A 23095-nucleotide genomic window follows, 5' to 3' on the forward strand; every position below is an offset into this window, starting at 1 on the left:
GATCCTACATCTTTTCTGTTTTCAGCTGTACAATGGCCTGATTTCACCCCTTCCTACCATGGGAAAGCTGCTGTTACAGCAGTCATGCGGTAAGGAATGATTGTTGCTTTAAACTTCATCAGGCTGAAAAGTGCCCAGAACCAAGTTTCTGCTCTTTGGACAAATGTACTAATCTCCAAGTATGCAAAACAAGTTGCCCGATGTATCAGTTCTCCTGCCAATACTTTCTCATCCAAATTGCTTGTGGCTTCTCTGCTTCCTCTGGTAGCATGTTAGATCATTAGGCCCATGAGAGAGCAAAAGCAGAGATTCACCTCACCTTTGAATTACTTAAACTTATGCTTAGGTTTGCAGACAGGGTCACTTCTGAGCATGTGTGAGAGTTAAAGGTTATTGCTTTCTGAACATCAGGACTGACGAGTGATTCAGTGAGTGAGTTCCAACCACTCCAAGCATTAGGTAGTGGTGGAAATAAGACGTTCTCAATGGTTCTTTGAGATGCAGGACACAGGTCCAAAATTTAGGTAATTTCGATTATAACTTTGGTTATATATTCTTTTTTTCTGTATGTAGTATCTTCTATATCCACAGCATGTGTTTTTTTTTTTCATGGAACAAATTGTCTGGGATGTTGTGGAGACTTGGAGCACTTGGGTAGATGGCTGGAGCCTTAAAGCTGTGTGATTCCTTTAATTTCTGGCAGCTGTATCTTTAGTATTTCATGTCTAATATTTGTCATGTCCATGTGTTATGTAAACACACTAGCAGTAACAGTAAAGTAGTACTTACTGAATCTGAAACAGCCACATGAATAAAACTGTCAAGAATAGAAGAACTTAATTGATCCATGACATCGATCATAGGTCTGTCATCATCCTGCATAACAGAGAGAGCAGAAGTTAGCTGTTTTCCTTACCAGATTGTTTCATTTCTTCTTTTTCTGGTACGTGAAATAGAGCCACCTAAAAATTATGTCATGAATCTAAAATGGCTAAAAAATACTTTGGTAATGATGGGTGCATTTTGTCTTTTTCATATTAACCTCAGAACCAAGTCCAGACTGTGGTTTGAAATTAAATTAATTTGTGGCTATAGTTCACTGTTTACTGAACAAAAACGCATATCAGAAAATCCCCTATGACTTTGGATAGCTGGTATCAAAAGACTGAAAAATTAGCTTACTGTTTATTAAAGCATTCCTTCGCTATGAACACACGTATTTGTGTTCTTAGGCATTTAGATGGCTCACTGTGTTGTGACCATTGATACACACGACTCTCAATACTTCTATATCCATAAAAAAGACTTAGAGGACTTTACTATACAAGGAAAATGTATATGAATAATCTTACATGTGTTGTATGCCGTGGTTTTTTATAAAATGGTATGCTACAGAAATGAGTTTCATTTCCAATAAAAATTTATAATACTGATGATACAAAAATAAGCCATTCAGCAAAAAGTATCTTTTACATTCACATCATGCCAAGGGAAAGTATTAAGTTGCTGTACATGTTTCCCTTCAAACTGAGCAAATTCTTGTACAGAGCACATGTAATTAATGTTACATTGTCTAGCAAACCATGGAAAGGTTTGCAATGGTAAGGCAAATAGAACTGGTAAGATTAGACCAAATGTTTTTATAAAAACATTTATAAACTAAGTGTATACCTGCTGCACTGCATCAATTATGTTAAAAGCAATGGTAATATCAGTTTTGAGCTTTATCTTTGAAAAATATTAATTCAAAGTTCCAGAAAAGGAAAATCATACCTCTGCCTGGCCAAGTGCCAGGAACAAAGCACGAATCTCTCTGAGGATTAAAACAGCTAGTTTACGTGTGGCAACCTGGAAACTACACAGCAGAACCAGTGCAAATCCTTCAACAGCATGTAGTACATTAGAATAGGGGCTTCTTTCAGACTGTATCCTGTGGCTGGATCCATTTGGTATTAACTGTAGAATAATACACGGGGAAAAAAAACATGAGTGTTCATGTTTGAAAACCATATCTACAAGAAATATTCTACTTAACTATGACATGTAAAGAACCAAAATGCAGAGGCCATGTAAATACTAAGCAGGAGATGGAAAGCATTCCTTCACACCACCAAGTTTTGTCGCTTTTACTTACCCTATTCCACAAACCAGTCTACGGCCAGACCTCTCCATCTAATTTGCAATTCAACTACCTGTTTTGTTCTATACTCCCCTAAAAAAATGAAGGGGTGAGTCAGACTGTGAAGACTTCATACTTCTTGTACTACGGATGGCAGGATCCTCAGGTCTTTCTTTGATCCTGTATCAGGCAGCCTTTTATTCTGGTAGGTGGTCTCTAGAACCTCTTACCAAAGAGAGCACCCCACCAGTAAGGTGCAACAATATTTACTGAAAAGTATGAAAGGCTTTCCCTTTTTTACATTTTTTATAGAACTACTATTACTTATTAACGAGGGTCCTCTGCAACATAAAGCAGACATCATGCTTGTGCAAAGGAAACGATTTCCAAGGAGATTGGGTAAGGAGATAAGAAGCCTGAAGAATCATCTCTCATAATGAAAATATCTGTGGGACAGCACATATGGGAGGAGCAGAGCAGAGCTGTTCAGTTCCCAGGAACGTTAGTAACACATGAAGACAGCAGGCTGTTAGAAACAATCAGGGGGTTTGATGTTTTTGGATCAACCAAATGAAACGGTGACAGGAAAGGAAGATCCACTTCACTCTTCCCAGCATTCCTACTAGCATTGTCAGTTTCAGTCCTGGGAAAATGTCCTTCTGCAACATCCTCATACAAATAATTCACTTTATGTGCTTTTGTTGACATGCTTATTTCAGTTTGACATGCATTCTCTCATGTTGCTCAACAACAATAACATCTGCTGTATTACACAAGGAAATAGCTGTCCTCAAAAAAGGGCTGAACTCATTACCTTAAAAAATCTTACGTAGTGAATTCTTCTCAGGTGAGTAAATACAAAACACATAAAACACAGCAACACCAGGGAACATAATTTCTGTCTTCAATTAGTACAAATGCGAGGACACAAATCTCTTAATTTCATACCTCTGAAGATCTGTTTTTTGCCTGTTCAGAAGCTTTTCCTGGAGTGTGTATTACAAGCTTCCATTGTGTGAGCAACTGTAGCAGTAACTTCAGTGAAGTGTCAAGAAGGGTGTGATGCATATCATTCACTTCACGTAGCAGGAAATTAGTAAAACCAAAGAGTACATCCTCTCGCCAGTCAACAAAGTCAACTAGTAGACCCTGAAGAGAATTCTGTGCAATGTGTCGAAGTTCATCATCCATATGGATAGACAGCCTGTAAGCAAAAGTAAATGTCAGGTAATAAAAATCTAAGGACTGATTTTTGTGGTAATGAGCATATGTTTCTTAGTAAATTAACACTGACAGAAAATTCCCAGTGACAAGGTAAATTGCAACAATGCTATCATGGTTTTATTATTATTGACCACAATTAACATCCTTAACATGTTTTACTGTAATTCTTTATGCAACGGTGCCTGAACACATTCGTAGATTGAAAAGAAATGTTTGCTCCACTCCTAAAGTATCTTTACAGTACAGGATTTGGCAACTTTGCTATTTCCCCAAAACCAAACCCAGTTTTGATTTACTCATAGAATCATGAAATGTTTCTATTTCATAATGATAATAAATGGCTAACAGGTTAATATTTAATTGCATAATTTATCTATTTATTTGCTTACTTTCAATGTAAAAATAAAAGAATCGCAACACCTCTGCTGCCTAACAGCTAAAACAAATCTTTAGCCAAAAAGCGAATCACAATTACAGAAAGCACATCTTCAAAATAAATAAAAACAAACATTTGAGTTATAAAACTACTTTATGTTTTAATCAACTTAGGATAGAGAAATGGGAAAAACAGCCTAAGGATATTCCATACTTTAAAAAAAAATCTGACACCCCTGAAATCCTTCTGAAATTTTAGATTTCAGATCCCATTTTCTAAATTTTCTTTCCTTCTGTATTTGCATTGTGTTGAAGTTCTTTTTCAACACAAAAAATTATATACTCTCTTTCAACAAGAAAATTAACAGACTACTTCTGTGTTGGTAGCCTGGCAGAATAAAGTAAATTCAGATCAGTGTGTTCTGCAATTTCTGGTTCACTGCCTTTATGATGTGTTTTGTTTTTATTACCCAAGAGACCATAATTTTCTGTTGTGTGTTAGCACTCATTTTCAAAGTATTTTATCTACATTTAATGGAGTAGCTGAAAATGAAGATGCATTGGAAACAAATGGATGGAAATCTAGGAGAAAAAAAGCACACCAGTCAAATGGAGTGGAACCAAATTCCAGTCAGTTTGCAGTGTATGATGAGAAGCAGCTCAGAACAGATTTGGTCCATTACAGAATCATAACTGGGAGGCAGGGGACTTCTCAGTTAAGTCAAAGGAAAGTGACTGCCATGCAACTTCGCCTCTTGTGAATATGACTAAAAATAACTCTCATGCTTTAATAACCACATCTTTTTATATAACTTTGGAAATATGGTATTTTGTTGTGCTAGGAAAGGACCACTTTTGTCTCCTCATTGGAATGCCATACACAGAAAAACAAGCATGACCCCTGAGACTATGATTAAACCATCCATGAAATGACTTCCACAACGACACAAATAATGGAAAAGAGGATACAAAAGACATACGTCTCTAAACCCAAGTTACTGTGCAGTGGCACTGGGCATTATCTAATGAGATGAAATTCAAACTGAGCATGAGAATACATGTACTACTATATGACAGGCAGCTTGAGGAAGCAAGTAAATGTTTGTTTGTTTCCTAGCACTTGAGTCTGTTAAAATTAAAACCTAGCTTTTGTAATGAACTGTTTCAGTGGGCAGTAACGGGGCAAAATGTACAGCATATCCTTAACATCTGCTTTACTACCTATGATTTGAATACAGCTGTCCTGGAAGAAAGTCTAGCTGCTGAGTTACAGATTCCTTCTGGAAACTGCCAAAAGACACATCTGCTGTGAGGATGAAAAATTAAAACCAAACTGTGAACAAAAAGAACCCATTAACCCAAAGATGTTATTTCATCTTTAGTGAGAAGAAAATATTTAACCGCCTTCCATCCAAACAACACAGCCCTGCACAAATCCCTTGAAGAACAGCTTCTCAGGTTCTTTTCAAAAAGAGACTTGAAAGGGAGAGGTTGATACTTCACCTTTAAAAAATTTTTTATCCTTGTATTGATTTTAGTCTCAAAATCTAATCACCTCAGACCAAGAAAAGAAATAATATTGTACTAAGATTTATGGAATGTCTCCAGATCAGCAAAGACTTATATCTCCTAGAACTACTTTTTCCATAACTGGGAAAAGTAGTCAATCCAGACCCTAAAAAGCATGGGTATAGAGAATGCAGAAGCAGCTCTGGTGCTGAGGTGGTCTGGAGACTTACATTAAGATTAGGACAGGTGTTACTTCCTTAAACAGTTTATTTCCTCCTTCTCTGAAGCTATATTTTTGCAGACTGTTTTGTGTCCACACTATCTTAGATTAAACAGACCTAATTCTTTCAATCTTTCTTTGTGGGTGATATTTTTTAAACCACTCATTTTCTTTCTTTCTCTGGCCAGATGTTTCTTTAACCGCAGTGCTCCAGCCTGGACAGAGTTCTCCAAATCAGGCATCCTTGATACTGGTTAGAACAGAACTTTTTCAAAAATCTTTTAGATATTTCTATTTATAAAGGTCAATAAGGTTTCCTTTTCCATAGTAACATCACTTTTTTTGTGTGCTCAGTTTGTGATCTACTACAACCCAAAGATCATATTCTGCAATACGAAGACCCTACCCAGTTATTTCAGCACCATGCTATACATTGCCTGAACTGTGAATTGTCTGTTAACTGCTTTCTGATAAAAGGTTTTCCAACCTATAATGCATCCACCTACTTTTACCTAAGCTGTTTCCCTAGCTTCCACTTGAAAATCTGATTTAAAACAGTATCAGTGACTCTAAAGAATGTTTTAGCATGAGGAGATGGAGGAGATGAGAACAAATGTCCCCTTGTTGGGGAATGCCTGGGCATATAATTGCATCCAAACTTGCCCTAGAGATGCTGTCCTCGGCTCCTCTTGGTATCTCACTTCTACTCAGAGTCAAGGAGTCAGATTACTGAGCAGATCTACTGCTCGGTAATCGCCCAGAAAATGTTTACAATGCTGATTGTTGCTAAAGAATAACTACTGGTCTTTACTGAATAAAGTCTGAGGTTTGAACAAAGATAAATGCAGTGGCTATTAATTTATGAAGAAATCTATATTGGTCTCCATATTCTAATTCTAGTGACGTTATTTTCAATGTCTGATCTGAACAGTCCTCTTTGGTCAAAGATCAGAATGGATATATGCTTTCTAACAGCTTAGTTAAGGCCATTACTAATGATAGAAAGCTAGTTAAAATATTGTATTAGAGGGAAACGTCCATTTTCATTTTACTAATGCCGGATTCTTGTAACTATCTAATGTGGTATCTGTATAATTTGATAATGTAATTACTTAAAACAATCCACAAATGATTTATAGCATAGGATGTAAACAGAACGAAATCAAGCCTGCCATGGAGCACAGCACACCTACCCTTGGCTGCAGTTTTGGTTTGTTTGGCTGCCTGTGCTCTCTACTGCTAGCAGAATTAATTGTTTCATTCCTTCAGCACATCACTGGGAATTGGCAGTTCATAAAGCAGAAAAAAACTGCTTTTGCATACAGTCCTCTGACTCCCACATCTGCCATTCCTCACAGACATTTCAAAAGCAAGAACAGAGTGGAAAAGATAGCTTTGCCACAGTTACCTGACAACAAAATGTTGCTAGGACCTTGTGGCTTGATTTATCATCATAATCTACTTATAAGATAAGCACATGCTGGAATCTTTGACGTGGATACCAGAACTGAAATGTAACAGACCTTTGTGTACTGACCAGTACCTCTTAACATAATTATTTGGCACTAAGTCACTGATCTGATGTCCTGAAACATAACTGTTTTAGCAGCCATGTGCGTTCTAGACCATTTTCTTCAGAGGTCTATAGTATATCTAGATAAATTCAATGCACCCCAAACAGGGAAGATAAGAAATTAAAATGTATATTTTATTTATTTTCTGTCTTATAAAAATAATTTTAATTAAAATTATTATTAAAAAAAGAAGTATTTGGAAACATAACACATATAGCATTTGTGTTTTACCAAACAGACATCTGGAAATCATAAATCAAAACTAAATGCGTATCTCCATGTTTTTCCACAACACCAAAAAGGTGTTCTCTCTCTTCAGTTAATTAGCATTCTGCAATGGTTAAAAAGAGTAGTAAGTAGTGAGTATCATACAGAATAGTGAATATCTTCTAACCTACATACTGATGAAAAAGACTTATAGATGATGTATCTACTCCCTTACAAAATTAGGGGTCAATGATATAAACACAATGCCTGTAAAAAGATGCTACAACTTCTGTGTCTTATCCCTTAATAACAGATTACTTTTTATATCTATAGGGCTTTGTCTGAGAAAACACTACACACTCTGTGTCTCAGTTTTTCATTCTGTTCCCCCGAGCAGTTGTTTAATGTTTGAACAGCTTACCTTGCCAGCAGGTCGATCAACTCAAGTTTTGACATTCCATCAGGAAGCAGTCGAGGAATAGCAGCAACACATGTTCTGAACAGATCAATTTTTGGTTTTCTCTCACCGCTGGAAGTTTAAAACAGAATTTTGACTAAGCTTAACAAGTAGCTGTATTAAAGGATCCACCTACTTCAGAGAAGGGATGGACAATATGGAGTGCCAGAGGCCTCAGAAGAACATCAAGACAGAAAGCTAATCATTAAAAATGAGCTAAGAAGGAAACTGATCTTGAATAAATTATTTTTATTTTGACATTTTTCATGCATTTTTATACATAGTATTTGCACAGTACTTGAAAAGTCCATTATTACTGGCTCAGTTGCTTTTCTCTGGCAGATATATCAAGATGGAGTTATAACATAGGAAGCCTCCTCCATCAAGATCAGCCTTTGCGTAACGCAAACTTCAGATAAAGTAATGAAGAAAAAGCTGGGATGTTCCCCATCACAATGAAGCTATAGGTCATCAACTGCATAAAGTAAACAGCAAATACATAAGAGGCCCACATAACAGAATATCCAACAGTTGCCCTCAACAGGGCATGTACCTGTGGAAATCCTGCAACATCCATTAATACAATGAGAAAGAAGTGTAATTTAGAGGTAGATACGGCCAGAGGGTTTCTGTTGATCCCTGGCAGAGATAGCAGCACTGTAGCAATCATTATCAGCTAAAACATGTTTCAGTAGCCCCAAGGCTGCTATAATCTCTGGAATGGCTTAACTGCTCCCGAACAGCCCAAGAAAGTGGCTGAATTTAAAGTTCAGTATGAACCAAAAACTAGGTTGGGACTCCTTAAGTTTTCTAAAAGTAGTACAAGTTTCAGCTGCTAGCTATTTTCATGACAAATGCAGTCCTGACTTGTTTCCTATTTTTTTTTTCTAAGAATGAAGATTAAAGAAGTCCTTGTGACAGACCCCAGAATAATTCTTTGCTCGTTTGTTATCTCACTGATCAATATAGAATCACAGAGTGGTTTGGGTTGGAAGGGACCTTAAAGCCCACCCAGTTCCAACCCCCTGCCATGGGCAGGGACACCTCCCACCACACCAGGTTGCCCAAAGCCCCATCCAGCCTGGCCTTGAACATCTCCAGGGATGGGGCATCCACAGCTTCTCTGGGGAACCTGTGCCAGTGCCTCACCACTCCCTGAGTGAAGAATTTATTCTGAATGTCTAATCTAAATCTACTCTCTTTTAGTTTAGATTACTCCTTGTCCTATCTATACTCTTCCTGATAAAGAGTCCCTCTCCTAGGTTACTTGGCTATCTAGTATAAAAAGGAAATAACCAAAGCATTAACAGCATTTCAAATTGTACAGTCTTTCCTACAATATTTTTAATTAGCCTGTAATATGCTTTGGAAGAATCAAAGAGCAAGGTCCCCTTTAAAGAACCTACTACACACATGTAGAGAAAGACTGTTCTTGCTTTTATATGCTTACAATCAAACTAGAAAAGAATGGGGGAAAAAGGGAGACATCAAGAAGCACTGTAAGCTACTTAATCCCAAACTGAAATTCAGTGAGAAAACAGAGAATGAATTTGGTTTTCCTGCACACCAGTCCAACACCCTGCTTACTACATCACTCTGCTTCTCCAGCTAACAGAACATTGCATTTGGATAGCTAACTTTTGTGTTTGATACCAGAGGAAGCCTGAATGCAATATCATCTTACAAGTCTAAAATAAGATTTATAGAGTATCACTGGTTATTCACTGAAATAATGTGTACAGAAAAGGCATAAGATGACACTAAACTTACTTAATTCAAAGATTAAAGACAGTTTTGTAGTCTTACTTGGATACCATTCTTTCTCTTAACATTCCTATATACTTATTAGCTTGGATATGTATGATATTAATTAAATGGTATGATGATATTACTTTAATCTATTAACTTATATTGCACGATGAGGGAAAACAATCTTCTCAATGAATTATCTGTATATGATTATACCTACATCTTGTACCCTAACTGATAGAACTTGAAAGGTGTCAGCAACTAAGCTGAAAAAGTGTAAAATACGATATTTTATCTGACAGTTTGGTTATAAACTAACATTAACAAAGTTTTAAACAATTATAGTTTATTATAGTTCACTATAACAGTGAACTACTACCACTAATACAAACATGAGTTGCATTAATCACTACTGCAAAATATTATATATTTATAGTTGTAAAAAACAAAGTGCTATCAGTAACGTTATCTGCATGAAAACAAATGAGTCTTCCTTGCTGACTTGAAGTGGAAAGTTAACTTTGCAGTTTCCTTATTATCAGTCCCCAGAGGTTGTAAACAGTTTGTGCAATTAAAATGGAGGCATGTAAAATAATAGTCTGAGAGGAAACTGTTATGAAGGCAAGTGAGTAATTATTTATAAATATAAAATCTGTGGGTGTTCTGTGGCTTATCAGCTGCACAGAAGAGCAGCAGGAGAAGATCCAAGTCTGAGGCTCAAGTTCCCATCTTATCTGAGCTACGTGGCACAGCACGCAAAGTGTCTGGAAAGGGGGGGCTCACACGGCTCTGCAGGCATCTCTGGCTGGTTCGGGATTCAATAGGACAAGCTCTGGATGAAGACCAGCAGCTGTCCTCAGCTGGAAGCCTGTGTTTCCATACCAGCAGTTATGACATTTTAGCTAGGTATTGTTAGCACAAATCTTTGAAGTACTGGTAAGAACAGGTTTGTATGTTAGAAAATGGATGTCTTATTCTGACTACATACTTGAAACTAGTTATAACCAGTATTGAGATTCATATCCCAGTGGAGGGTGCAAAGAACACTCCTTAGGATTTCACTAAGACTCCTCACGGTGGCATTTACTACATCAACCATAAATGGATCAGTTATTAAACACAGAACTATGTCTAACACTGCCAAAGAAAATTGCAGAATCTGTACACTTTAAAATATTATGACTATTCACTGCTTAGGTACATCCCACTGATCCTTATTTTGTTATTAAAAAATATCACTATGATATTCAGTTTATACAATACCATTAACTATACATAAATATGACAAAAGCCATAACTATAAAATATAGATAAATGTAGTGTTGCATATGTATTAAAAGCCCATATATGTTGTACATTTATTAAAGCCCATAAGAACTCAAAATAAATAGGTAATGCCAGTGAAGCACAAACTTCTGTGAATAAAAAAAGAACAGTTACATAAAAAAATATATATTGCCTTTTCTAGTTGTTATGCACAATGTAGTTTTTAAGAGGGCTATTTTAGAAGTTGACAGTAGCACCTAATGATGTTATTCATGACATGATTTTAGATTAAGACTCATATCAAAGTATCTCAGATATTATTTTTTTCCATGGTAAAAATGCATTCTAATGTGTTTCTCCTTTCTCCTTTATATGTTAATTAAGTTACAGATCATCTGGATATAAAACTGTACTGGTTACAACACAAAAATACAGTAACACATCCAAATCTTCCAACCTTACAGTCTTTCTGTCTCTGACAAAGGTTAACTACCAAACCAAAAGACTTCCTGAAATTTAAAACTCACAAGTCTAATTATCCACTGATTCTAAAAATAAACAGCACTTTGGTGATGCCAAGAAACCATAGAGAAGACATTTACAGCTAAGATTAAGCACTTCTCGTCTAAGTGCTCAAGGTTTTACTATGCAATTATCTTCTGGAAATGTGATTTTCAAAATTCACTTTCCCTCCTCTGCCAACAGCCTGGATACCCAAAATTAATATGAAAACTGGCTGTGAATACTAAGTGATATATCAGGTAGTATTTTAAGAAAAATATGAAATATTACTATGAAATAGTAATGTCAGTATTTAATATAAATAAATAGAGACAAGCTAAAGACAAAGAGTTTACAATCTCATCTAGATAGAGCAACAAGCAAGGGCAAAGGAAAGGTATTAAAACATAGAGATTATATCAGCTGTAAATTGATAGTTGAATTTGGCCAGTCATTCATCATACTAAAAACCTACCTCATTAGAACCCTCTCCTGAAAACTTCCTGTATTATTCATTTTGGATGAGAGTGCAAAATACTGCTGTTGAACACTGGTTGAGACATACACTGGTTTGATTCTGTTCCAGTGGAATACTTCTTAAATTCAAGACTGTTATCACAAAATGACTTGGGTTTTAATAAAGATTTAATTTTGATTACAGGCATGAATAGCAATGGTAATTTTGAAAGATCATTTATTATTAACAGGGATTTACTGAATTTATGGCATTTATTTTGAACTTCAGTGATGCAAAGATACCCTGAAACTGTTCTGAGCATAGATTGCTAGGCTTTCCACCACAGACTTTAAAATTCTACCATCTAAACATTCATAGCATTCACACATAGATTTTGGCCATATTGAGAGAGTTAGTTCAATTCCAAACACTGCAAGATACAGAGAAGTACGCTCAGCTTGTCATAAACAGTTTTTCAGTGTACATACTATATAAGTTAACTGCTCCTGTTTCTTGCTATTTCCCTCGTAACTCAAGATAGACAGAAAGAGATCAAAAGTTCTAAAATTACATCTAAATATTTTATGGGATTTACTGTTCTTTAACACTCACGTGATCATGTCTTCAGGTTCTTTGTTAAGCATCTGTATGTTGGTTAGCATCATGCACCGCCCCACTTCCTTGTCAAGATGTCTGAGTATGTTGTCCACAGCTTTTCTTACTTGAGAATAATATAATGACATACCTGCAATAATATGCATTTTATATAATTTGCAATAGTTGTATGTATGTATATTTTGAAAAAGAAAGCTGCTCACTCAAGCTGGACTGCATGAAGTAAGACCAATGTTTTACTTATCATATAGCATACTCCACTATCCTGATTCAGAGATGAAATATGTCACCCTCTCCAAAAACGATGCTATTGTACATAAAAATAGTCCAAGTAATACAAATATGTATTTCCCAGAGGAAAAAATGAAAAATATCTAGTCAAAATATGTCCATACATAGTCAAATGAAGCTACAAAGTTTGCAAAGCTACATAATATATTTGGTGACTTTTCATGACAGAAGTAAAAGCTCTGATCTACTATCAAGGTTTAAAAGCTACAGGCAAAGAGAAAAAAAGAATCTGAATGAGCTCTCCTAAAATTTATTTGGTATGGAAACTAATGTCATAACATTTTATGTAAAATACAATATTAGACACACAGATTTACCACAGCTGATGAAAATCAAATACTTCAGAAATAAAACTTGAATTATCTCTTCTTCCATATTCATCAAAGGCTAAAATTTTAATTATCTTAATGAAATTTTAGATATTAACACCAAACAATGTATTTTTATTCATCTATTCTCTAGTCAATTCTTCTTCTATTTAATAAAGACAACATAAGCTTAGAACTTCAAAATGACATCATTTTTCAAACCTGTGATGATTAAAAATTCAATGGCAGAGTAGAAGGCAAAAGAAAATATAGGAGCTACTTAGCTTAATCTTATATGATGCACCTGGAAATGAGAATACTGTATCATAAAATAATAAAGAATTCACTAGTGAAATATAAGAAATCAAGAGGGTAAATATTATCATTTATTATCAAATGCAGTCCCTACTGTAATGAGGAGTAACTAAAATGAACAGAATTAACACCACCACTAAATACTATGTCTGCTGTACGTTTCAACAGCATGGGTCTTATGCTTCTATACTTTCCTTTTTTCCTATTTCCTTTTCTGCCAGCAAAACCAGGCACCTTCAGCACATGATACACATGCTGTCTTCTTTCAGCATGGGATTCTCTCTACATCGACCAAAAAGGAAGCTTTTTTTTTTTTGATTCTTTCAACTTAAGCGGTTCACTTCTGCTTTCTTTCACATTTAAAAGTTTCTGTCATTTTGAAAATTTCCTTTGGTGTGCAATACACACAGAAACTAAAATAGGGATACAAAAAGAATCTTTGGTGGTTTTCAAAGCTGGTATGTCTTCAGAACACAGGCGCTGTTTCAAATAAGATGGATATCCATGAATAAACACAGATATCCAGCACTATAAGAAGCTAATTCTTAACCACCCATGTCCTTAACCCTGAAGAAAACAGGGTTGCTACCACTTAGGTATCTAATGACTTGTCCTGAAAATAATTTTGAGTCATAAAAAAATAAAAAAGTACTTGTCAAACTAAACCACATCTTTCATTAGAACACACCATAAATGTTTACAATAAAGAAATCAACTGAATGCTTAACAATATCAAATTATCCTGCTTGTGTACTAAAGACTTTTTTACATTCACTCTAATGCAAGTTTCATTCTGTTACTGACCTATCATTTTAGCTTCCTCCTCTGTAAGAGTTTTGCTCAAATACGTTTTCTTTACTCTGAGAGTGTTTCCAGAGGGAAGGACAGCTCCAGTCACTGGCATCGGAGGTTCACCATCTTTTTGCTGCAAGCTATCAGCAATTACCAAGAAAGCTCTCAGGCCAATATTCATTCTCTGTAAAGTTCAGAAGACGAATAAGTATTATAATCAAATAATCATATTTTACTCATATTCAGTAAATATTATAGAATATATATAGAATATATAGAGTATTTTTGATTTCCCAAGAATGTATTCCAAAAACTGAGAGATGATACTAATGACAGTCTTCTAGACGTACATTTACATTGATTACAGGTAAGTTCTTAAAACACTAAAGTCTACATAGAACAAAAATTAACCCTATTATTTCATTGTATTTGGACTTAGATTGTTGCTGAGAAACAGTAAAATTTCAAATATTGATACATAAAGAGGCTAAGGATTACATCCATTTCCTATAAGCTTTATATAAGTGTTTATTTTTAACTTTAAAAATTATAAGCAAATAAACTAATTTCAAAATATTTATTCATTATTTATCAACTCTTTTTAAAATTTTTCAAATGTCTGATTGTTTTATCTAGGGAAAGCTCTAGGAAGCTGACTCATGACGCTAACAGTGGAGCTTTATATGGTCAGAATCTTCAATTCTTCTTGCATCACGTATTCTTTTTCAGTAAAACTGTTTTGAAAAACATGGAAATCATTACAGAAAATTTACTTTTATATTAAAATAGTTTAACACATTACATATATCAACAGCACAGTGATAAGCAGGTAGTGTCAGTAGTTTTATTGCTCTCTTCCTTTTTGTTTTACGCATTTGCACTACTACACATTTGGTAAGCTTCACCAAGGAAACACAAGACAGGAATAAACAATGTGACATTTCACAGACAAAAGTCCACAGATGCATTTTACTAATAAATCAAGTTAAAGGTTCTGCCCGAAAACTGGACAAATGCAAAAGCATGCTTAGAATGTAACCAGAAAGCAAACGTACTGCAATATAATATACACAAACCGAAAAAAATGAAGGTGGACGTCATACCTCAGGGTTGAGACTGAAAGCTTTTGCTGGTTTTCCAACACAAAGGAAGTCAAAGATAATTTCTTTCATTGCAAAATCTAAACGTTCCTAAAATAGAAAAAATACTACAAATCATTTAACTTCTCACTTCTGCTACTTATTTTCTTTAGGGCAACAGCATGTTAAAAACCAGTTTAATGAGAATTTATTTAAATGAACGGAAAAACAGATTTTCAGAACTATGCAGAACACATCAGATCTAAGCTTTCATCACTGCTGTATGTTGACAAATTCCAAAATTCTGCCTGCTTAATTTATGGCATTTAAATAGAAAATGAGCCATTTTGGAAATAAGGCTTTTAATTATTTCATATAAACTGCAGTAATTATGGCACTGACATAGTATTTTACATAAAAGGAGCTTATTCACAGATGGCATAGTTCAGGGAAGTTCTTAAGCATCTGTTGTATTCATTCCTATTCAGAAACTTTAAGTATGTGCTTAAGTGCTTTGCTCAATGGGAACGTTTTCTGAGTTTAAGTAATAAATGAGATGAAACTGCAGGTTATTGTATTTTAGTAATTCCTGTTTGAACTGATGAAAACTACATGTGTCAACTACATGCTGAACATGGTTTTCCTCTGATTTACTGTCTTAAAAACAGTAAAGTCTTAGTGCAACTTCTCTGTGATATATAGTAGGACTAATTCAGTATCAGTACAAAATACAGCCTATTATTTCAAACTTCATCAAGTCAGAGGCTCTCAATTAATGCATTTTCTGACTAGCTGGCAATTTCTAAAAATGATTAAAAATACACCTGAGATGAAGTTAAAATATTTTTATGCATTTTATACGTAAAATGCATCTGGGCTGAGCAATCCCAAGCATAAATACAGGCTGAGTAGAGAATGGATTAAGAACAGCCCTGAGGAGAAAGAGCTGGGGGTGTTGGTTGACAAGAAGCTCAGTATGAGCTGTCAATATGCGCTTGCAGCCCAGAAAGCCACCTGTATCCTAGGCTGCATCAAAAGAAGTGTGGCCAGCATGTCGAGGGAGGTTACTCTTCCCCTCAATTCCATTATTGTGAGACCCCACCTGGAGCCCTGCATTCAGCTGTGGGGCCGCCAGCACAAGAAGGGCATGGATCTGTTAGAGTGAGTCCAGAGGAGGGCCACAAAAATCATCGGAGGGCTGGAGCACCTCTCCTATGAAGACAGGATGAGGGAGTTGGGGTTGTTCAGCCTGGAGAGGAGCAGGTGCCAGGGAGACATTACAGGGGCCTTGCAGTACCTAAAAGGGGCCTACAGGAAAGCTGGGCAGGGACTCTGTCAAGGAGTGTAGTGCTACGTCAAGGGGTAATGGTTTTAAACTACAGACAGGCTTGATTTAGATTAGACATTATGAAGAAATTCTTTACTCAGAGGGTGGTGAGGCACTTGAACAGGCTGCCCAGAGCAGTTGTGAATACGCCATCCCTGGAAGACCTGGTTGGATGGGACTTTGGGCAGCCTGGTCTAGTGGAAGGTGTCTCTGCCCACGGCGGGGGGTTGGAATTAGATGATCATTAAGGTTGTTTCGGTTGTTTCCAACTCAAACCATTCTATGATTCTATGATTTTCAGTGGTACAAAGATAATAAAAAATTGTTGGTCCAAAGAAGACCACAGTAGTTCAAGCCATAATTTTATCATTATCTAGATGAAAGATACTGATGAAGGTGTTACAAAAATTCAGAAAATAAAAATTGATTTAAATATTTGTTACTAGGAAAACAAGTTATTAATTGATTGGAAACATTTATGCATTGATCTCTCATACCTGTGCAATAAACTGTATTATCTTCACAAAGATATTTAGAGGCATATCTCTTGGGACAACACCACGGGACCCTTTGGGGAAAAGTGTTGTGACAATAGTAATAAGTCGACTGCAAAAGAAGGGAAAAAAAAGCAACATTAGACACTTCTGGTGCTTGCAGACCTTCATTTATTATGAAAAGTAAATTGTAAATCCAACCCCATTTAGAAAGTCAAGAAAGTATTTTCTTTGAAATGAAAAGGTAATGGGGTAATTTGTTCTGATCCTTTGCTAAAAATTTGATGTAATTATTTCATTTCATTACTACATTACAAGCAACAATAAACCTATCAGTGACACGTCACTCCAAAATATTTATAATTTTAACATGGCAGAGAGTGATTTTTAGCTTTTCCAGAATCAGAATCACTTCTATAGTAATTTTGATAGGTGGAAGAATAACTGACAGTGGAACAAAAGGGAATATTTTATTGTTTATAGTTTTGAGTATCTTTTTTTTTTTTTTAACAACAGGAATATGTTCAATTCAAAGATGTTCAGGAGAACTGTAACACCTCTTCACTAGCAACATCTGCTCTACAAGGATTGATGAACATCCCAAATACAGCACCTTACCTTTGGGTAGCTGTATTGCTTTCACATTTAATTCTGATCATGTAAACCCATAGTAGTCTGTACAGAGATTCCAGTGCAACTCGAGCCATTTTGGGGTCCTTATTCTAGAAGAAATAAAGTTCAGGCACAAATTAGAGAGGAGGTTCTGAACGTAGTGGACGTCAAGATTCAGAGCTTTTGTAGTGACATTACAAAAAGACACAGCCTCAGAGCTGCCCAGTACCCCCCTTCCTGTAGCTGCAGGATGCCTGTGCATCTGACCTACCTCTCCTGGTGTTACTGAAGTTGTCAAAAAAACCTAAATGGCCAGTTAGTCTGAGTTAGATACATGTTACAATTTAAAATATCTGTTTGAAAAACAACTCAATTTGACTCTGAAAAGAAAACCTTGTCTTCAGTTGATTCTGTCAACTCAAAAGATGTTGTCCAATGATGGAGACCTGGTATGAAGAACATAGCAGATAAATAAATGTACTGTACATATTCAAAAGTGAAAGGACAAAAATCTGTGTATGCTGAGGGTGGCCTATTTAATGTGGCATCTGGGATGAATTAGATTTAATTGGATTATTTGTCTGGATTGCTATTTATTTTTGAAAACTTTTGAACTAGTACAAGATTGCTCTGGGTCTCTTCGGTCATATGCAGTTTTCCATTTCATCCTTTGGTTAACTGAGATTCCTTCCACACTTTGCCTCTGACCTGAGACAGTTGTTGCAAGTTCTACTCGTTCTGCAGAGGCCTCCTAACCACTAGTTCAGCAAGTGGCAGGTCAGGGGCCCTTCATTTGAGCTAATCACTTCACTGCTCTTCTTATATTGGCTTTCTCAGGTAGGGTTGGAACCGCCTTTTCATATGGATTTACTTTAATTGCAGGATGGGACATTAGTTATTGTGCAAGCAATAGTTTTGAGAATGCCTGTGTGAAAAACAGCAAATTAATATTGGGCCAGTTTTGGTAAGTCACTCAAGCTACTAACTTTCAGCAATAGAATTGCCCGTTTCACAGCTGTTTGACTCGGGTTTCATCTGAGCAAGAAAAACAGGAGAAATCCAAACTGGGCAGAAGAATACTTTTTTGTTATCAACAGAATAGTACAGCCAAGTAATTTGTACTGTCAGTGGATAAAATTATGTACTGATCAGATAATGGCAATATTCCAGCACATTTACCTAAAAATGGATTTGCAACAGATCAATGCAATAAATATTAATGAGGTTTTAATATGATCGTTAGAAGTACTAACCTTGAGATTGGATAGGCAGTTGTTGAGGAAAATATGCCATCTGTTTAAAAAGAACTGCTTCTGACTGACACAAAGCAGGCATGTTACCAAAGGGTACAAAGCCTAAACAGGAAATGGATGATGATAGCATATTATTTGCATGTCTACAAAATATGAAAGTAATTTGAAAGAGCTACTACAAACTTATAGCTCTAACTTCTCCATTTTGTGCAAACATTAGCCAAAGAAACCACATTGTTAACTAGTATAATTTAAATGAATGTTTCCCTAAAGCTGTTACAGATATGTTTTATGGATGTACTAAAAACAACCAAATGCCTACTTACAGCTGTATAATAAACCCAAAGATGGGGCATGATTTTACAGCCTGACAGGGCTAATTTCTGTTAGTTAGCTGAGAAATGATAGCACAGAAATATCTACACTTCATGATAATAACAACAGGACCCACACAGATTGTTAGGATTTGTGAATACTCAAATGTCTATCACTCCTCAAAATCTGCAGTCATGACATTCATTGGGTGCTGTCTCAAACACCCTACTGAAGTGTGTTAAATTACAGGCAATGCCTGGGTCTATTGGTGGTTACACCCTGTGAACTGGAAAGTAAAAGGAGGAAAGAGAGAAAGTAGAAGTTCAAACACTGGAACCTGCTCCCTTTGATAACTTTTCATTTGGTACTCAACACTAAAAAATTTAAGCTAAAGTGTACCTATTACTTTGAAACTGACTTTGCTTCACCAAGACTTTTTAGTTTCAGTTTTGATGTTGATACATCCAATCACAATTCTAAAATTTAGTCAAAAATAAGATAACTTTATCTTAAAGACTATACAATTCTAACACTAGCCACAGCTCAAAGTCTAAGTACACCTTAAAACTCCACTTCTGTTTCTGTAAAACAGAACACAAATTGCTCACAGATAAGCTAGATCTAGTTTCTTAAGCAAATGGCAAATGTACATAAATTTTTGTTTTTGTAATCTTCATGCCCAAAATACATATGGCAGAGGATAATTAAAGTCTTCTCACAGAAGACTTTCTTATGAGATTAGCATTATGATTAATATAATAGTTGAGTACTTAAAAGAATCAGAGTTCAGTAACATCCCAAGGGTATTACAACCTGTCCTAAGGCAGAGCCCTAGGACAGAAAACATAAAACATCTCCTGGATTTTCCTAAGCTCAAACCAGACACTTTTAGTCAAAAAATGAGGACCCACCCTGCCTGTCCAGTAAATGTACTGATTCACAAAACACTGATCTCAGAAAGGAAGGTCCTCTTCAGACTCTAAAGACTGTGCATTCTTCCTGAAGCCTTAAAATATGCACTGCAGCTATTTCTGCCGGCTGTTTGCCTTTCCCCTCCTCCTTCTCCTCCTTGCAATGTTTGTATTTTTAATCACACCCTCCCAAGAATCTGGTCTATTTTGTCACTTTTAACTATGTAGCCTCCAGTGTGGTATGTGTAGACAAGTAATCAAACCTTAAGCCCCAGCTGTGCAATCCTTTCTCAAGCACGTAGTATTGACTTTGGCAAGTACAGCCACCAGTTTGGGGAAGTTCTATTTAGTGTGAAAACTGTACAGCAAAGCTCCTGCCCTGCTGCAGTTTCAACAAGGTTTTATTAACTTGGCAGAGTGGAATGGAGCCACACAAACACAAGCAGAGCGAAATCAGAAATTCATTACAAGCCTTTTGCTAATTCAAACTGAACCAGGACTGCACCCTAGGGAATGCTCGGACTCTCCCGTAGCACTGGTGTAACTGGTAGGGATGGTGAAATGGCAGCAGCAAGCACAAGCACACTGCTGCACTCCTCCCAGAAGAACCACTAGCACTGGTGACCAGTATTTTCAGAGAGAGCTGGGAACAGGGAACTCTTTTGGACTTTCCCAGAGAATAAGGAAGGACAAACGACAACTTTCTTAAAAGTTCCAAGGCTTCAAAATGGATTAGCTAATGCCACAGTGCTGATGTGCACTGACCCAGTTGGAGAGACAGACTGCTTAAGGCGGCCAGCGTCAAACTGACTCAGATCTTCATTTAATTCAGATCAACTCATGCTTCCAAAAATATACTGCAGTGCCACTGTTCATCTCACAAGAAAAAAATGAAATAGCGAGCTGCACAGTAGCCAAGTTATGGATTTAAAAGGGCATGTGTTATACATTTTTTCATTCTTACAATGTATTATTTAAGCCCCGTGAAAGAGTTGTTCCCACATGCCTCATTTGTTCACGCTTGACAAGAAATGAACTCTATTCTTTCTCCTCTCCTAATGTTTACACATAATAAGTATGAGAAAACCTAACCATTTAGTAATCAGAGACTCAGAAGCTGAAAACATCTGCTTGATTCAGACTGATTTAGATCATATTCTGAATAACATAAATATGGTTATTTTTTGCAAACACAATAGACTTCCCTGCAAACAGAAATGTATTAGTTATAAAGCCAAATGCAGAAGAAGTTTTGCAACCAGTTCTGTGAATTTCCCAGGAGTCTTGTTCGGAGATATTTTTGACAGAGAATTTTAGCCTTTAATTCTTAGAGTTACTAACCAAGGAGTGCTTCTTTCGTGAGGAAAGTTCAAGTGTTGTATCATACAGGCTTTCAACAAAGTTCCTCAGACAGGGGACATTCACTTCATTTTTAACAGCCTGAAAGGAAATTTCATGTTAATAAAACACTGTTTCACAAGCTGTTTTATCTAATTCAAAGAAATTATGCAAACAGCCCAAAAAAATAAACTTACAGCAGCTACAGGGACAAGAATCTCAACAAACAGTCCTGCCAGTGCATGCTTGATATCTTTGTCTTTAACTTCAAGGAAATAATGTGCACATTCCTAAAACAAAACAAGAAACATAAATTGCCTATCAGTTGGAATAAAGACATCCAAATGTCTGCTCAATGCACATCAAGTGCATTATCTTGCAAACCCCCCAGAAAATACTTGATTTGTGTATTAAGTTCTAAATTTGCATTCTGCAGCAAGCACAAAGCAGCATGTAAATCAAGCCCAAGGATCTGTTGCTCCAACCATGATAATCCAGAAACTCTGCATATTCCAACTGTGCCAGTTGTTGTTTTGGGGAGGGAAAGAGAGCTGGACTCAGGGGCTGATCTCATGCCTTCCCTGTGTATATATTCAGGAGCTGGAGGAATAGTCCACACAGACTGCTCTACTGCTGTGGGAGGCCAGAAAAGGAACGTATTCCTCTGTTACGATGAAGTGGCAAGGAACAATCTTACAGCAAATACGTTGGGATGAATTTCCTTGCTTTGCAGATTAAGGGTCAAAACATAACAGTGCTATTTGAGGGAAGAGACTTGTGGTTCAAACCACCACAATTTCCAGCCTGCAATTGGGGATTGAGAGGGAAAGCAAGAGGTGTACTTTCATCCGAAACATGCAGCGAGCTACTATCCACACAGCTGTGCTGCTCAGGAAGTGAGGGACAGGAGATAAGCATCTGTTGTTTCTGTACAACTTCTCTAAGGACAACAAATCATATTGGTCCAGTTACTTCTTCCTCTCTGGGTCCAAGGTCCCAACAGCCATTGACCTTCCAAGGAAGCTCCCCAGTGACCTTTTTTACTTGCACATGCATACAGAACTGTTTACAGTTTAGATCATGCATAATTTTTCCTGGCTGCATTCTGGATTCTGCATCACATAACTTCAGTCACTGCTGCCACTGCTGCTACACAGCCGAGGCCCCTGCACAAAGCTAATAACCTTCCTGGATTTTTCTGCAGTCAATGGTGAAAGCTGAGGTCTTCTGGAGCTCACTGCTGAGATTAGCTCACTGTTTGAAAGTGTCTCTCTACTAGAGTGGAGCTGGTGCGAAAGAGCCTGTAGCTGTAGCACCGTATGTATATTCTTAAACAGACAAATCACCCACAGGATCACACTATAACTCTATTTTACTAAATTGAGCAAAACTAGTTTTCCTATGTACACAGTGCCTCTTATGATGATACATTGTAGGATATACAAGAATTAATTTGGTGCCGAGATACTCCAGTGATGAGCAAAGTAGAGACCATTTGCATCCACATTTTGAGTCTACTATACGTTAGCTTTACCACTGATTTCAACAGCAGTGAACACCGGACCCCAACAGTGCTGCACCATAGCAATCCAATGTCATTTACTCGTACTGCTCATGTGCACTGACCACACACTGCATTGATATCTTGCCAGCTCTAGATAATTTACATGAAGACAACACAGAGTAAGATGCATTCAGATATACTGGAACACGAGGTAAGAAGAAAAACAACCTTTTTCTGTGTTGTTAAATGTGATTTAAAACACATTGCAAAGTTAAAATGTAAC

The 23095-nt window shown here is 36.5% G+C and overlaps 1 protein-coding gene across 9 annotated transcripts in view; it reads right to left on the bottom strand.

Moving 5' to 3' along the window:
• The window catches only part of FRY (FRY microtubule binding protein), a 238220-nt gene that overhangs the window by 82225 nt on the left and 132900 nt on the right, over positions 1–23095 (bottom strand). For all 9 annotated transcript variants that reach the window (XM_083810257.1, XM_083810250.1, XM_083810253.1 and 6 more), the window contains 12 exons: positions 21506–21598; positions 21312–21410; positions 18745–18846; positions 17498–17601; positions 16883–16991; positions 15083–15169; positions 13992–14163; positions 12271–12403; positions 7650–7757; positions 3068–3323; positions 1774–1956; positions 790–876 (listed from right to left, as the gene is read on the bottom strand). In XM_083810257.1, the coding sequence (XP_083666383.1) occupies positions 790–876; positions 1774–1956; positions 3068–3323; positions 7650–7757; positions 12271–12403; positions 13992–14163; positions 15083–15169; positions 16883–16991; positions 17498–17601; positions 18745–18846; positions 21312–21410; positions 21506–21598 (1533 nt within the window). The remainder of the gene's footprint in view (positions 1–789; positions 877–1773; positions 1957–3067; positions 3324–7649; positions 7758–12270; positions 12404–13991; positions 14164–15082; positions 15170–16882; positions 16992–17497; positions 17602–18744; positions 18847–21311; positions 21411–21505; positions 21599–23095) is intronic.

This window comes from Anser anser, assembly GCF_964211835.1.
Source record: "Anser anser genome assembly, chromosome: 1".
In the NCBI taxonomy this organism is placed as follows: Eukaryota; Metazoa; Chordata; class Aves; order Anseriformes; family Anatidae; genus Anser; species Anser anser.